The sequence below is a fragment of the Gorilla gorilla genome, chromosome 5 (assembly GCF_029281585.2).
Source record: "Gorilla gorilla gorilla isolate KB3781 chromosome 5, NHGRI_mGorGor1-v2.1_pri, whole genome shotgun sequence".
NCBI classification, from domain to species: Eukaryota; Metazoa; Chordata; class Mammalia; order Primates; family Hominidae; genus Gorilla; species Gorilla gorilla.
The window spans coordinates 151,614,200-151,630,724 of record NC_073229.2 but is presented as its reverse complement, the minus strand read 5'-3'; the positions used below and the strand labels follow the sequence as shown (position 1 = coordinate 151,630,724).

At 37.2% G+C, this 16,525-nt stretch overlaps 1 protein-coding gene across 1 annotated transcript in view; it reads left to right on the top strand.

Moving 5' to 3' along the window:
- The window catches only part of KIAA0408 (KIAA0408 ortholog), a 35,245-nt gene extending 29,342 nt beyond the window's left edge, over positions 1 to 5,903 (top strand). Inside the window, exon 6 of the mRNA XM_019030022.4 lies at positions 34 to 5,903. Coding sequence (XP_018885567.3) covers positions 34 to 207 — 174 coding nt within the window. The 3' untranslated portion in view covers positions 208 to 5,903. The remainder of the gene's footprint in view (positions 1 to 33) is intronic.
- Positions 5,904 to 16,525: the final 10,622 nt, after the last annotated feature.

Below are 16,525 nucleotides of genomic sequence, written 5' to 3'. Positions count from 1 at the left end.
AGAGTGAGAGGAATGTTTTTACTTGTGTCCTAGGAATCCATGTCAGTGAACGCCTCACATGGAAAAGGATTTTCCCGACCTGCTAGACCAGCAAATCGTCGTCTCCCCTCCAGATGGGCATCCAGATCTCCATCTGCACCCCCTGCCTTGCGGAGAACTACCCACAACTATACCATTTCTCTGCGATCCGAAGCATCGATGGTTTAAGTCTTTGGCCTGGATTGCTATATTACAGAAGTTCTAGTCCCACTTGTCAAACAGAGCATTCTGAGTGTTTACAGGCGGACCTGTTCTCTTCCGACAAGCAATTTGAATCTTAACTTTCCATCAGTCTTCAGTGTTTTTAATCTAAGGAATAATTATCTTCCTGTATTTTGATTTCTTAGATCAGAATTTTTTAATGCCATCCTCATTAATTTTCCAATACAATATAAGTTGAAACAATGTACAATATTGTATATTCTTTGTTGCAAGTGGCAGAAAGTAAGGTTATGTGCATGGCCATGTGTTTGTAGGTGCATGTGTTGAAATAGGAAGTATCCTAGTATGTATTTAGATATGAAAAACTTATGTGCTAGTGTTGACTTTGAAATTATAACATGTATACCTATATATTCTTTGTGTTTATTTAAAAGTTTTGAAAATATGCAGTACTGTTTATATTTTGTATACCTTTTAATAGGTATCCACTTAAGGCATTTGCAGTACAAATATTAATTGACCACTTCCTTGGCCCCCAGCTACAATGAAAAAGAAGAATTATGCACACATCTAACATTGGTAGATTTCTAAAGACAACTCATAAATAATTTCTTAACCCATATTAGGATAAAATAATACCATTGATATTCTTGTTTATTCTTTTTAAATAAAAATGTCACAAGTTTAATAGATCAGCCTTGTAAAGCAAGCATAAAATGTTCATAAATGTTTTATATATTATTTGGTAGTCTAGTATGGCTTTAACTGAATATTTGATCCTCAGAGACAGTATCATGAGACTGCATTATAAATGACATGATTAAATGATGAATTTATTTTGTCAGCCTCAGCAACAAACATTTCCTAAATGGGATGCAAAAAGAAACTGAATGATGTTGAATTTTAGTTTTTCTTTAAGTTGTGGTAAGCTTTTAGTTTAGCTGCTTTAACATGGAGTCATACATACTTAGAGGTAAGTCATTTATTATTTTTTTCCTTTTTCTAATCTTTTCCTTAAAATTAATAGATAACAAACTAAGTTACTTTTTTACTAACAAGGAAGATCAGGAATAATATTTCTTTGAAAGCTGAAATTATACTTCTCACAGTTTGCTACCAAAAAAAGGCTTAAACTAAACCTTGACATCCACAGTAGCATCAGGAATAGAAATGTATATTTTGGCTACAGTTTGCATACAGTGAACACATAAAATCTATATTGAAAACTGACAGAAATATGAATGTCGAGGGGCTTGGAATTCTAAATGGAAGATTTTAGAAGGAACTTTGCTCTCCACTGTCACTATATAAAACCAATTATGTTATGTTATTAGATATTAACTCTATTTAAGCTTTTCTTTTACTAAGAAATTCTTATGCCAAATGTATTCCAAGAGCCATCTCCTTATGATGTATTTGAACCATTTAGAGAAATTCACTTCATTGTACCCCATGACCTGAGGTAAAGAAAATAATTTTCAAATTGCAGACTTCCTTGAAAGGCTCAAGACTGTAGCATGGTGATGTCTAGATTCATACTTCACTGTAAGGACAGTTTCGGTAGTTAAGTGGAATTAAAGGTCTAGAGTGACTTATATTGGATGGTAACTAAGGTCTATACATCTACTCTTTTAATTCTTATTTCCTTCAGGAAGATCCTTTTCCACAGGAAGCTATCAAAGAAAAGTAAACTAGACACCAAGTAATATCACTCTCATAATATGCTTTCCAGCTAGAGGGGAGAAAACACCAGGAAAGAGGAACCCTGGGTCATAAAATGACGGACCTGTTAGGAAAATGCTGTTGTGTGACAATGGAGAGCCTGCCCAAGGACTGTGCAACCTATCTGTTCCTCTCCACCACTGTATCCCAAGTAGTCTGGTATGATCTGTGGTTCCTTAGAATATTGAGGATCTCTTTAAAAAAACGAAATTTCTGATCTCACCCCATATTACTAAAGCAAAATTTCCAGGGGTAGGGACTGGGACTCCAGAACCATTAATAAAACAAAACAAAACAAAGCAAAATATTGATGATCAGGCAGATTTGAAAACAGTGACATTGCTTGATCTCTGAGTGGATGGATGCCCTTGGGTGGTCACTTTTCTTCCTAGGACTTGCCTTTGTTATCTGTAAATTAGAATGGCTATACTTTCAGACTTCACAATTTTAAGCCACTTTTTTCTATTAACAGTTGAATGAACCAGTGGGACACATTTTAACGTCTTTTTATGTTGACTAAAATTATAGTTAGAGCTGAGAAAAAAAAATTAGCATCTAGTCCAACTCCTTGATTGTAAAACTGAAAAACTAAGGTTATTTGAATGTTCTGTTTTCTCTTTTTAAATATTTTATAACTTTTAAATGGAAAAACCTATTAGGTAAATGGAAATAATCCTTGAAAATAGTTTTTGATGTTTTGTGATTTTTAACTGGTAAATTTCTACTTTAGGTGGGCATTTTCTTCCCTAGAATATGCCCTTTATTATGCTATCATTGCTAGATTTAAAGGGACTTGTAAGCATTTCTGGAAATATTTGATTTAAAAACATATATTAATAGATGTTTTCCCTAGCAGACTTTTGGAGCAAAAATATTATTTTACTTCAGCAGAGGATTACTGATATTATGGGCTGATCTCAGAAAGGAATAAGGATGAGGCAGAGAGGAGTACTTGAGTTTCTGTGTGTGTGTGTGTGTGTGTGTGTTTGTGTCAGTGTCACATAAGTTCTCCATATTGCCTTATGTCCCAAAGCCAAATATAAAAATATAAATGATGCTTTGTATAATTCATTTTATCAAAAATTACCCATAACTTTCATTTGTTTTTATATCGACAATGAAGATGATCATATTTCATTTTGCAGATGTGGCCATAAAATATTATTTACTTCTACATAGGCGATTTTACCAGGTTTAGTTATCCTGAGAAAACATCTGGACTTAAAAGAGTTTCTGCTTCCCTACAAAGATCTTTAAAATTATTTTTAGGCACATTTGTGATAAACAACTACTTGATATTGAAATCTCCTTCAGCCATTAGAAGCTATCAAATAAAGTAGGCGTAAAAACAACTGTCTGTGGCATTTGTATACATCGAGAACATTTTTCTTTCCCTCATTTTCTGCAGTGAACTCCAGTAAAGCTAAGTGTCTTATGAAATCTAAACTCATATATGTACACAGTTCACTCTAGCTTCTTCCAAAATATCTCTAGGTAGTACAATTGAAGCCAAACCTGCCTGACTTCCTGCTCCTGGCCACCCAAAACTCCATATGGCTTCTCGTACACTGACATCCTCTCTCTACCCATTTAACTGCTAATTGAGTCTGATAAAAGTCTTCTTTGAAAAAAGTTTTTACTTCTAAGATTTGCATTTACATCATAAACCATTTTCAGGAAAATCAGATTTTTTTATTACAGTACTATTTGCTTTAAATTCGGCATGTTTTTCTTAAGTAGCAAGTACATGTATCGGAACTTACAACTGGTGGGCACGGTGGCTCATGCCTGTAATCCCAGCACTTTGGGAGGCCAAGGTGGGGGGATCACGAGGTCAGGAGATGGAGACCATCCTGGTTTCATCACGGTGAAACCCTCTCTCTGCTAAAAATACAAAAAATTAGCCAGGCATTATGGTGGTCACCTGTAGTCCCAGCTGCTCGGGAGGCTGAGGCAGGAGAATGGCATGAACCCGGGAGGCAGAGCTTGCAGTGAGCAGAGATGGCGCCACTGCACTCCAGCCTGGGTGACAGAGTGAGACTCTGTCTCAAAAAAAAAAAAAAAAAAAAGAACTTATAACTATGACTTGTTCATCTTAACCTGAAAATATGTTCCTACAAGAAAATGTGCTTTGCAAAGCAAAAAAGGCAAAAATTGGGGATGAGTTCTTCAGACAAGTGCCAAAAATGATTTCTTGTCATTTTTAATGTATGCATATTCATCATAGAAAATAATTTTTTGTTTTACTGGGAATAAAATCATGATACTTAAAATCTGATACACATTTCAATGATCGTATTAATCCAATAGGTTAAATTAACAAATTCTTAGGAAAAAAATCTGTTTATATGAAGCTATGGAGAAATCTAGAAAGTAGGTAATGGTTTAGATTTTGAGGGACCTATGAACTCAGAACAAGTTCATTTAGAGGTGGGAAACCTGAGATTCAAAGAGGTCTGCATGGCTGCCAAGATTGCAGGGACAGAATCCAAGCCTGGGCTCACTCATGATCTGCTCTCCTGTATAAATGTCCCATGTGCATCTATGACCTTATTGTTTGCAAAGCAAATTCATATTCCACGACTTGTCTGCTTCTTACAACAAACTACAAGGCAGGCATTGTGATTTCTAAGTAAGAAGGAAAAATTAAGTAGTCAAGATAATATTTAGAATAAATATTTTTGAAGATGATTGTTAAATAGATGGCTCTTCAGACTCCTAGCTCAGGCTATTTTTCCAGCCTTCTTTTCCCAAGGAAGAGAAGACAAAAAAAAAAAAAAAGATTGAACAGCTCTTTTTCATTTTTGTTTTGTTCATTTTATACATGACACAAATTGTTTATATTGCTCTCATTGGGAGTTTCTGTTGATTCCCTCTTTCAATGATCATCAAAAGTCATCACCCCGACTTAAATGGTTTTATGAAATTCAAGAAGTTGTGAACAAGGCTTTAACAAAATATTTCCACTTTTAATGCCTATGCTCTGATTTTACATAAATTTTGTATGTAGGACATGATGTTGAAGTAAAACCAATAAATAGCCAATCAGTATTCATCTCTAGCATCAACTGAATCCTGACCTCAATCTTCAAAAGAATCAGAATAGTTTCACACTTCATAAGTTACATATACTCCAGAATAAATAAAAGCAGTTTGCTTGAAATATTATCTTGGCTCATTTGTGCTGCTATAACAAAACACTTGAGACTGGGTTATTTATAAAGAACAGAAATTTATTTCTCTACAGTTCTGGAGGCTGGGAAGTCCAAGATCAAGCTGCAAGCAGATTCGGTGTCTGGTGAGGGCTGCTGTGTGCTTTCAAGGTGGTGCCTTATTGCTGTGTCTTTATATGGCAGAAGGGGCCAACAATGGAGAGACAGCAGAATAGCAAGAAGCAGCTGAATGCTATGTGATGCTTCTTTTATAAGGGCCTTAAATTCCATTCATGAAAGAGAAGCCTTCATAATCCAATCACCTCCTAAAGGCCCTACCTCTTAATATTGAAGATTAAGTTTCAACATGAATTTTGGAGGTACGTATTCAAACCATAGCAAGCATACAGTAATTTCCAATATAAACCTCACTCAAAATTACAGTCACATGCTGCACAAACCAGTTCAATGCACATATATGATAAGATTATAATACAATATTTTTGCTATACTTTTTCTATGTTTACGTATACAGATACCATTGTGTTACAATTGCCTTTAGTATTCAGTACAGTAACATGCTGTACAGGTTTGTAGCCTAGGAGCAATAGATTATACTATCAAGCCTACCATCTAGATTTATATAATTACACTCTGTGATGTTCGCTCAGTGATGAAATCACCTGAGAACACGTTTCTCAGATCATATCGCTGTTGTTAAGCAATGTGACTGCAATTGTGCTCTGCTGCCTTTATTTTTGAAGCTTTATTTTTCAATTACTTACTCATGGCAATTTTATAAGAATCATTAAACAAATTTAATCCAGCTATTTGGGATCTGCAGATTTTTTCTTACATAATGCTGACCAGTCTCAACACCAAATTGTCTAACCTGAATTATATATATATTTGTTTATTTGAATATTTTCTTAAAATTTTCTGTTTAAAATTAACCCAGTAAAGGGTTTTTTGAGTTAATGATATCTGTAGTAAAATAGTTCATTTGCAATGAAAGCCAGAGAAGCACCCACAATATTCTTTAGAGGAAGCTACATGTAGGAGTAATAGGGGGCAAAAGTCTCCATCTGTGAAAACTCAGGAGGTAAATGATTGGGAATAAAGATTCTTCCTAGAAAAGCAGAGGTAAGGAGAGAGATACTGAGACCTGGCATGCCGCCTAGTTAAAGATGGTGGCCATATAGCCCACGGAGCCAGAGCTAAGTGAATTTATGAGGTATTCTACTTAGCAAAAGCAAGCATCTAGGCTTCCCAGACAGATCCAGGGGCTGGCAAAAGCACTACATCAAGGACTCCAGGGTGGACAGTGCTCACAGGTCAGATAGGCAGTCCATCCTCAAGGAGATCTCTTCCTAAAACAGCAGAGACCTGACTCTGGGCCAGGGTAGAATAAAGTGTCCAGGGGGGAAAAAAGTTGGCAAATGCAAGATCTGAGATCAAGAATCCCAGTCCTGGGGACCAGCATGTAGGAAAGTTAAGAGATACAGCCTGAGGTAGGGAGGCAGGCCCATTGGAAATAGGAATTGAGAGGTCTTTACCAGCACATCACATCTTTACTAAAGTTGGAACCTAAAAAGACTACAGTGGCAAATGAGGACCCATTTGCAGGCAACTAGGACAGTAATCACCACTAAGCTAAAATAAATGGAGGCTCCATGCAGCTTGAGCCCTCATCTGGGATATTTTCAGAAAAAAAAAAAATTATAGGAAACCATCAGAAGGCCTCACTGTGAGAGACTGAAAAAGACACAAAGATGATGAGGTGGGGACTGAGCCTCTCTTTTCTCTCCACTTTCCATTTATTGTCATTTTCTTGTGACTCTATCCCTAGAACCTAAAACTTTACCTGATAATGTAATAAATAAAATAAACCATCTATACTTTCATATAATTGACAATAAGAACAGAAATTAGGAAATATATTTTTCTTCAATTAAAATCAAAAATAGGCACATAAAGAGTAGGACCATTTTTATAACTTATAAAATTACTTAAAATTGTCTATATAAATATGAAGTAGATGAGCATAGGGAACACCTGTACTGCTTTGGTAGGAATAAATACAGTCTCATGGAGAAAGAAATGCCATGTGAGTATAAGCAAAGGCAGTGAAACTGAATGGACCAGTCCTGAGCTCCATCTACGGTGGGGTGATGGGCTGCATGGAGCGCAGAAAAAGGGACCCCAAGAGCAAGAATATCCAGTGTTGACCCACCACTGTCCAGTGAGAAAGGCCAGGCTCTGAGAACAGAAACTTTCTGCCACAGGGCTACTTCCTTCTGTTGTGGGAACAGGAGATGCCTCCAGATGGATCTGTGCCAGACAGATATCCCTGGAGGTCACCCAATTCTATCAACTGACTTCTTTCACACTCATCCTAAGAGCCTTCTGATTCTCAGATTAACTACCTAGGTCCTTAGAGAAATTAAAGAGCATCTAAATCAGTGTTTCTTGACTGTTTCCAGTAAGTTTTCTCTAATTGGAGAGAAAAGAAATAGTCCTTCAAAGGTCTCTGATAGTATCTAAAGAAGCCCATTGTTAAGAGAAAATTCTTTAACTTTGAAGGGTTTTAACTTGAAAATGTTTATAAACAAACCAGGATTCTATCTGCTTCATTCACTGATTATGCCAAGCACTTAGAAAAATGCCAGCAGAGATTACGTTGAATGAATTAAGATTTCAGCCGGGCACGGTGGCTCACGCCTGTAATCTGAGCACTTTGGAAGGCAGAGGCGGACGGATCAGTTGAGGTCGGGAGTTCGGGACCAGCCTGGCCACAATGGAGAAAGCCTGTCTGTACTAAAAATACAATAATTAGCCAAGTGTGGTGGCACACACCTGTAATCCCAGCTACTCGGAAGGTTGAGGCATGAGAATCACTTGAACCCAGGAGATGGAGGTTGCTGTGAGCCGAGATCACGCCACTGCACTCCAGCCTGGGAGGCAGAATGAAACTGTGTCTCAAAAAACAAAAAAAGAATTAACAAGATTTCTTTTTTTTTAACTTTTGTTTGCATGTATTTTATTTTATTATTCTCACACCATAAGTTTTTGTTTCTTCAGTTTCTTCTGGGATCTCTTTTTCTCCGGTGGATCCACCTCTTCCGGTTTAGGAACAATCTGTTTCTTTTGTGTAAGGATTATCTCAGCGTGGCAGGGGAGTTAAGGTATGGATTTAATCAGACCATGAGCTCTGTAAGTCCAGCGGCGCATCCTGAGTGCTTTGTTCACCTGGATATGCTCGATGACCAGAGAATCTCTGTCTACAACCTTAAGTTCACTCAGCATAACTCTGCATTTTTAAGCACATGCAGCAAAAATTCAGCACTCTTTTTGGACCACTGACCCTGTGTCCAACCCCACTGTTTGTCCTGGACACACTTATCAACTCCACCCTTGTAACATCAGAATAGTGAACACTGTTTCTATAAAGTGACATATTTAGTGGCTTTTTGTATGTGCATACCCTTGATGGCCTGGGCAGACTCATGAGTGTTCTTAAAATGAACACAAAGATTTGAACCTGTTGGTTGGCATGATTTTGTTGAGTTTTCTGGGTCAAGTGAATAGCAAACCGTTTTCATAGATCACCTCAGGCCGCTTAGGAGAACAGTGAATTCATTAAATTTGTAAATATTTTAATTACTTGTTATCAGCAAAAAAAAAAAAAAAAGTTTTTCTTCTCTGATTCCTCATTTAGTCACAGCTGGATTAAGAGTGCAGACTTTTTGCTGCACATGCCTAATTTTTGCTGCACTAAATTTACTTATTTCAAAAACTTGAGCTGACCTGAATATATATGGTACAGTAATTTCTGTTCTGGTGTCAGCATATTTTGAGAACCTGAATCCACTGAAAAATGTGCATACAAGTTGAACTGTTTTCTTGTTGTTTTGAAAATTTTATAATACAATCACTAAGACAAGATGACCAGAATACTACTAAAGAGATAGCATACTGTAATATTTCAGATGACCGCTGGTAGAAATTCTCTTATTTAACAGGATTAAAGATTTTAATCCTGTTAAATAAATATTTAACAGGCTTAAAATTAATTTTATTATTAATTAAATTAATAATAAAAGGTCAAAGGACTTGCATCATGTGAAATATAAGGCTGTCTCTTCCATTGTCTTAGGAAAACAATAGTTGAAGGGCCTTTTTGAAGGAGGAAAAATAACAAATTACCTAGACTTTAATTTTATGTAGTTGAACTAAGTGTTCAAAATTTTATTGTCGATAAAACTCTTCACAGCTCTCACACTTTAATTCTGTTGCAATCTTATTGCACAGAATTAAAAGTGAAATGTAATTCACCAATGAAAGCTTTCACAATTTCACTTTCACAGAGAAGTTACCCTTAAAATGTCTTGGCTGAATAAGCCAACTTTGAGAACCAGTTTACCATTAGGCAAAACAATAATTAGTCATTTTAACCTATGTTTCAGGCATTGTCATGAAAAGTTTTTCAGTTCTCCACTTTAAAAAGAGTAATTCCAATAATTGAAAATCTGATCAGTATTTTTCTCTGCCTAAGCCAACAAATACATATGTCAAAGAGCAAGTTTTCAAACTCATCTCCCATTTCTTTTCTTTTCTTTCTTTTTTTTTTTTTTTTTTTTTTTTTTTTGAGACAGAGTCTTGCTCTGTCGCCCGGGCTGGAGTGCAGTGGCCAGATTTCAGTTCACTGCAACCTCCACCTCCCAGATTCAAGCGATTCTCCCACCTCAGCCTCCTGAGTAACTGGGATTACAGGCGCCAGCCACCACATCTGGCTAATTTTTTGTATTTTTAGTAGAGATGGGGTTTCACCGTGTCAGCCAGGCTGGTCCTGAACTCCTGATCTCAAGTGATCCACCCGCCTTGGCCTCCCAAAGTGCTGGGATTACTGGCATGAGCCACCACATGTGGCCTCATCTCCCATTTCCTTATGGATTAATCTAAAAAGATAAGCATCTAAATTTTTTTTCTACTAATATTAAACAAAATCCAGCATTTCTTTCCAGCTCAGTAAAGCACAAAGAAAACCAAGAGATGTTCATGACTAGCCTAACTAACATGGTGAAACCCAGTCTTTACTAAAAATACAAAAATTAGCCGGGTGTAGTGGCAGGCACCTGTAATCCCAGGATACAGGTGGAGGGTAAGGCAGGATAATCACTTGACCCTGGGAGGTGGAGGTTGCAGCAGTGAGCTGAGATCATGCCATCGCACTCCAGCCTGGGCGACAGAGCAAGACTCTGTCCCAAAAAAAAAAAAAAAAAAAAGAAAAAGAAAACCAAGAGACAAACTCTTTGAGAGGAGATATCATTAGTGAGTGACTGCAGGGCTGCTGATTCACTCAGGATACAGAAATGCTACCTTTCCCGCCAATGTCACCATCACAGATTTGTTTCCATGCATACACCCATCTATATGTGTTATTACATTCATTTTTTAATCTCAAATATCTTTAAAAATTATCTTTACCAGTTATTTCAGTATAAATTATCCTTTTAAAATTAGTAGACAAAGATCAATAACTACATTCCTAAATTATTATTGTCCATTATTTCCAATGTAAACTAAATAGCAAGGTTATGATTCATCTCTCAGCCAATCATTCCAGGTTATCCTTCTTCAATGTTAGAATTGTTTCCTTGGGTATCATTTAATAGGTATGGCTTTTTCACTTTACCAGTTTATTTTTTATTTTCTATTTTTTTATTTTTTTGAGACGGACTCTAGCTCTGTCGCCCAGGCTGGAGTGCCGTGGCGCGGTCTCTGCTCACTGAAAGCTCCGCTTCCTGGGTTCACGCCATTCTCCTGCCTCAGCCTCCCGAGTAGCCAGGACTACAGGCGCCCGCCACCACGCCTGGCTAATTTTTTTTTTTTTTTGTACTTTTAGTACAGATGGGGTTTCACCGTGTTAGCCAGGATGGTCTCGATCTCCTGACCTCGTGATCCACCCCGCCTCAGCCTCCCAAAGTGCTGAGATAACAGGCGTGAGCCACCGAGCCTGGCCTTTACCAGTTTATTGTTAAGCTCCACACAAGTTTGACCTTAACTTCAGTGTGGAATTTACCAATTTTTTTTGACTGGGGTTTGTTGTTGTTGTTGTTGTTGTTGTTGTTATTGTAAATAGACTTTAAGTTAATTATCAAGTAATTTTGGCTTTTCAATTGTGGTTTTCATTCCTAGCGAATATTTTTTTCTTTTGTTAATACAATGTTTTCTCATTGTTTGAACAGTTTATTTTTATGTTACCCACAAAAAACAATGAAGCTTTATGTAATTATTCTCAGGATTTTATCCACTGAAAGATATAAAGGATCAAACCTTTGGCAGTTACACAGTATTAAAGCTATTTTAAATATGCCTCTGAGTATATCTACTATTTTTAGATGGCATCCACCTACTACCAGTAGTAAAGAGAATTGTCTGTGATATTTTTCACCATCAGTTTCTTTGGGAAAGTCTCATCTCTCCAATCTTTGCAGATTTCTAATTGTACTAAAATTTTTAAATTGTCTTTCCTATTTTACCCAATATCAAATTTATGATTCAAACTTTCTGTATTAAATCACAATATGTGTTTCCCGTTGGAAATATAATTTTAAAATTATTACACTTTAAATGTGTAAGTGGAAAAAATGGTAACTATACACACAAAACAGAATATTTAGTGGGTGGCACGGGTGATACTTATCTGCTATTAGTAGGACGTAGAGCTAATTGGAATCACTTGCTTGTAAACAAAGTTTACAATGAGAGTAACTTAGAAACTTTTAAGCTCTTTTGGAATCAATGACTTCTGGTGGGGTGTAATCTAAAACAGTGATTCCTGCAGTAGCAAAATAATTTATCAAAATACTGGCTGTGTGGGTCTCTGAGTTTACATGAAGACATCACAATTTTCAGCTCTTTTACTTTGGTAGCCAGTGCCATGAGCAACCTCAGCACACACTGTTCTTCCTCTAGCAGCTTGCCCAAATCAACTGTTTGGGAGGCAATGTTAATGCCACTTTATTCTCCAAGTACAGAAGTGCCAAATTTTCTAATCAGCAATTGCACATAAAAATTTATGCTTTCCAGGCTTAAATAAAAGCAACACGATATTCACCAACAAAGAAAATAAAATTTTCTTAGGTTCATTGAGTTGGCATATTCCAAACACATTTTTTAAACTTTTTGTTATGAACTGAGAATAAACTCGTGGGAGGTTGTAAAAATAGAAAAGCCCCATGCAACCTTCACTCAGCTTCCTCTGATGATGACATCTTATATCACTGTAGTACAAAATCAAAACTGGGAAATAAACATTAACATATTAGTGGTTAAAAATCTGCATTCATTGTGTGCGTGTGTGCGTGTGTGTGTCTCTGTGCACCCTTCTCCATGTAAAATTTGTGTAATCACCACTATAGTCAAAATACAGATTTCTTTAGCACCACAAAAGAACTCCCTTCTACTACCTCTTTGTGTCCCCCTTCCCCACTACACCTGTTCCTGTGTCCTGGCAGCCACTGATCTGTTCTCTGTCTCTGTAGTTTTGTCTTTTTGAGGGTATTATATGAATAGAATCATACAGTATGTAATATTTTGAAATTAACTTTTTTCAGTAACCAAAATGCCCTTGGAGTTCATTCAGATCATTACATAGTATCAATAGTTCATTACTTTTTATTGCTGAGTAGTATTCTACTGCACGGATGTACCAGAGCTTTTTCATCCATATACTCATTTAAAGACATTTGTGTAATTTCCAGTATTTTACTATATAAACTGTTCTTAACATTCAAATGTTTTGTGTGAACATGTTTTAATTTCTCTGGGATAAATGCCCAAAAAATAATTCCTGGTTGTACTATAACTACATGTTTAGGTTTGTAAAATCTGGCAGACTATTTTTCAGAGTGACTGCACCATTTTCCATTCCCAACAGCAATGTAGGAGAAATCCAGTTTCTCCACATCCTCACTAATATTTGTTATTACAGTCTGCCTTTCCTATTCACAGAAGATTGTTTCCAGGACTCCTCCTCTGACTGATACCATATCCACTGATGTTCAAGTCCCTTACATAAAATGAGAAATCTCGCTTATGGAGGGCCAACTATATAATTACTTCGTGTTTTAGATGTTCTGACAGATATACAGTATTATCTCATTGTGGTTTTAATTTGCATTTTGTAATGGCTAATGATGTTGAACATCTTTAAATGTGCTCATTTGCATGCAATTCATGTGTCATTTTTGACAAAATGCTTTTACATTTCTTTTGCCAATTTCCAAACGGGATTTTTTTTAATGTTGAGCTTTGACAGTTCTTTATAGATTCTTGATAGAAGGCCTTCGTCAGATATGTGACCTGCAGTTATTTTATTCCAAACTGTAGTCTGTCTTTTCTTTTCTTTTTTTTTGAGACGGAGTCTTGCTCTGTCGCCCAGGCTGGAGTGTAGTGGCGCAATCTCCGCTCACTGCAAGCTCCGCCCCCCGGGTTCACGCCATTCTCCTGCCTCAGCCTCCTGAGTAGCTGGGACTACAGGCGCCCGCCACCACGCCCAGCTAATTTTTTGTATTTTTAGTAGAGACGGGGTTTCACCGTGTTAGCCAGGATGGTCTCAACCTCCTGACCTGGTGATCCGCCCGCCTCGGCCTCCCAAAGTGCTGGGATTACAGGCGTGAGCCACCGTGCCTGGCCTGTAGTTTGTCTTTTCAATCTCTTCACAGAGTGTTTTGTGGGGAAAAAGTTTTTAATTTAATGAAGTCCAATTTATTAATTTTTTTCACTTATGAATCATGTTTCTAGTGTCAAATCTGAGAACCTTTCACCTTACCCTAGGTCCCAAAGATTTTCTCCTATATCATATTCTAAAAGTTTTATAGTTTTATATTTTACACTTAAATCTATGATCCATTTTGAGTTAATTTCTTTAAGTTGTGAAGTTTAGGTTGAGTTTCATTTTTTTCTCATTCTTATTCCTCTTTTTCCCATTTCTTATTCTCTTCAAATATTTTAGAACACTACTTTGGTTTATCGAGAGTGTTTCTCAATGTATCTCTTTGTATAGTTTTTAATGGATGCTCTCATTACAATGTTCAGACATTGCATGTTACAGTCTGCTAGTATCAACATCTTATCACTTTGAGGGAAATGTAGGAACCATAGCTTTATTTAGATCCTTTTACTCACCATGCTTTTAAATATAAATGTTTTCAATATTTTCTCTACATATTTTAAGCACCATATCAGATGATGTTATAATTCTCATTTCAACTTCAAACACGGTTTAAAAACTCATGAGACAAAAATATTGTCTATTATTTTTACCCCTATTTTTACCCATTTCCTTTTTAAATTCCTTCCTCCTGAAATCCCAGCCTCCTTCTGTTATTGTTTCCTTTCTCCTTAGAGAACATACTTTTAGACTTTTTTTTCTTTTCTTTTCTTTTTTTTTTTTTTTTTTGAGACGGAGTCTCCCTCTGTCCCCCAGGCTGGAGTGCAGTGGTGCGATCTTGGCTCACTGCAAGCTCTGCCTCCCGGGTTCACGCCATTCTCCTGCCTCAGCCTCCTGAGTAGCTGGGACTACAGGCGTTCACCACCACACCTGGCTAATTTTTTGTATTTTTAGTAGAGACCCAGTTTCACCGTGTTAGCCAGGATAGTCTGGATATTCTGACCTTGTGATCTGCCCGCCTCAGCCTCCCAAAGTGCTGGGATTACAGGTGTGAGCCACCGCGCCTGGCCCCTTTTAGACATTTTTTAAGGGTAGTTCTTCTGGCAAGAAATTTCTTAGGTTACTTTCATCTGAGAATGTCTTTATTTCTACTTCCTTCCAGTGGATATTTTTACTGAGGTTGAAACCAGAACACCATTGTACCACTTTCTCCTTGCTTTCATAGGTTCAGATAAAAAAAACTTTAATAATTTCCCTCCATAGATAATGTAGTGCTTCTCTACAGTGTGTTCTAAGATTTTATTTCATTTTGTTTTGTTTTTATTTAGCTCTCAGAAGTTTCATTATGATATGTCTTGGCATAGATTTCTTTAATAAGTTTATCTTGTTTGAGTTTCACTCAATATTTTGAACTGGTAGGTTTATTTCTTTCACTAACTTTGGGAAGTTTTCAGCCATTATTTCTTTGAATAATCTTTAGTACCCAGGCTTATTTTCTAGGACTCTAGTTGAGAGGTGAAGTTGGCTGGGCTTCTGGGTCTGGTGAGGACTTGGAGAACTTTTCTGCCTAGCTAAAGGATTGTAAACACACCAATCAGCACTCTGTGCCTAGCTAAAGGTTTGTAAATGCTCCAATCAGCACTCTGTAAAAACGCACCAATCAGCACTCTTTGTCTAGCTAAAGGTTTGTAAACGCACCAATCAGCACTCTGTAAAAACGCACCAATCAGTGCTCTGTGTCTAGCTAAAGGTTTGTAAATGCACCAATCAGCACTCTGTAAAAAAGGACCAATCATCGCTCTGTAAAATGGACCAATCAGCACTCTGTAAAATGGACCAATCAGCAGGATGTGGGCAGTGCCGAATAAGGGAATAAAAGCTGGCCACCGGCGCCAGCAGCCTCAACCTGGTTGGGTCACCTTCCACGTTGTGGAAACTGTGTTATTTCGCTCTTCTCAATAAATCTTGCTGCTGCTCACGGTTAGGATCTACACTACTTTCATAAGCTGTAACGCTCACTGCTAAGGTCTGCAGCTTCTCTCCTGACGTCAGGGAGACCACGAACCCACCATGAAGAACAAACAACTGCGAGCGCACCACCTTTAAGAGCTGTAACACTCACTGCGAAGGTCTGCGGCTTCACTCCTGAAGTCAAGCGAGACCACAAACCCACCGGAAGGAAGAAACTCAAGACACATCTGAACATCTGAAGGAACAAACCCTGGACACACCATCTTTAAGAACTGTAACACTCACCGCGAGAGTCTGCAGCTTCATTCTTGAAGTCAGCGAGACCAAGAACCCACCGAAAGGAACCAATTCCGGACACATAGTGATATAAATGGATCTTTTGTTATTATCTTACAGATATATTCATTAACTTTTAATATTGAACCAGCCTTGTATTTCTGGAACAAATCCTACTTGGTCATTTTACATATATATTAATTATATATATTAATATGTATAAAATATCATTTATATATAATATATATATACACCACTAGATTCAGTGTGCTAGTATGTAGTTGAGGATTATTATGTCTAAATTCTTGAGAAGTTGAGAGATAATGATCATTTGGTTGTTTTCCTTCTTTGTGCTATGTGGTTTTGGCATTAGGATACTACTGGCCTCATAAAATGAGTTTGGGCAGAAAGCAGTGTTCATGCCTGTAATCCCAGCACCTTGGGAGGCTAAGGCAGGAGGATCTCTTGAGCCCAGGACTTTGAGACCAGCCTGGGCAACATGGCAAAACCCCAAGTCTACAAAAAA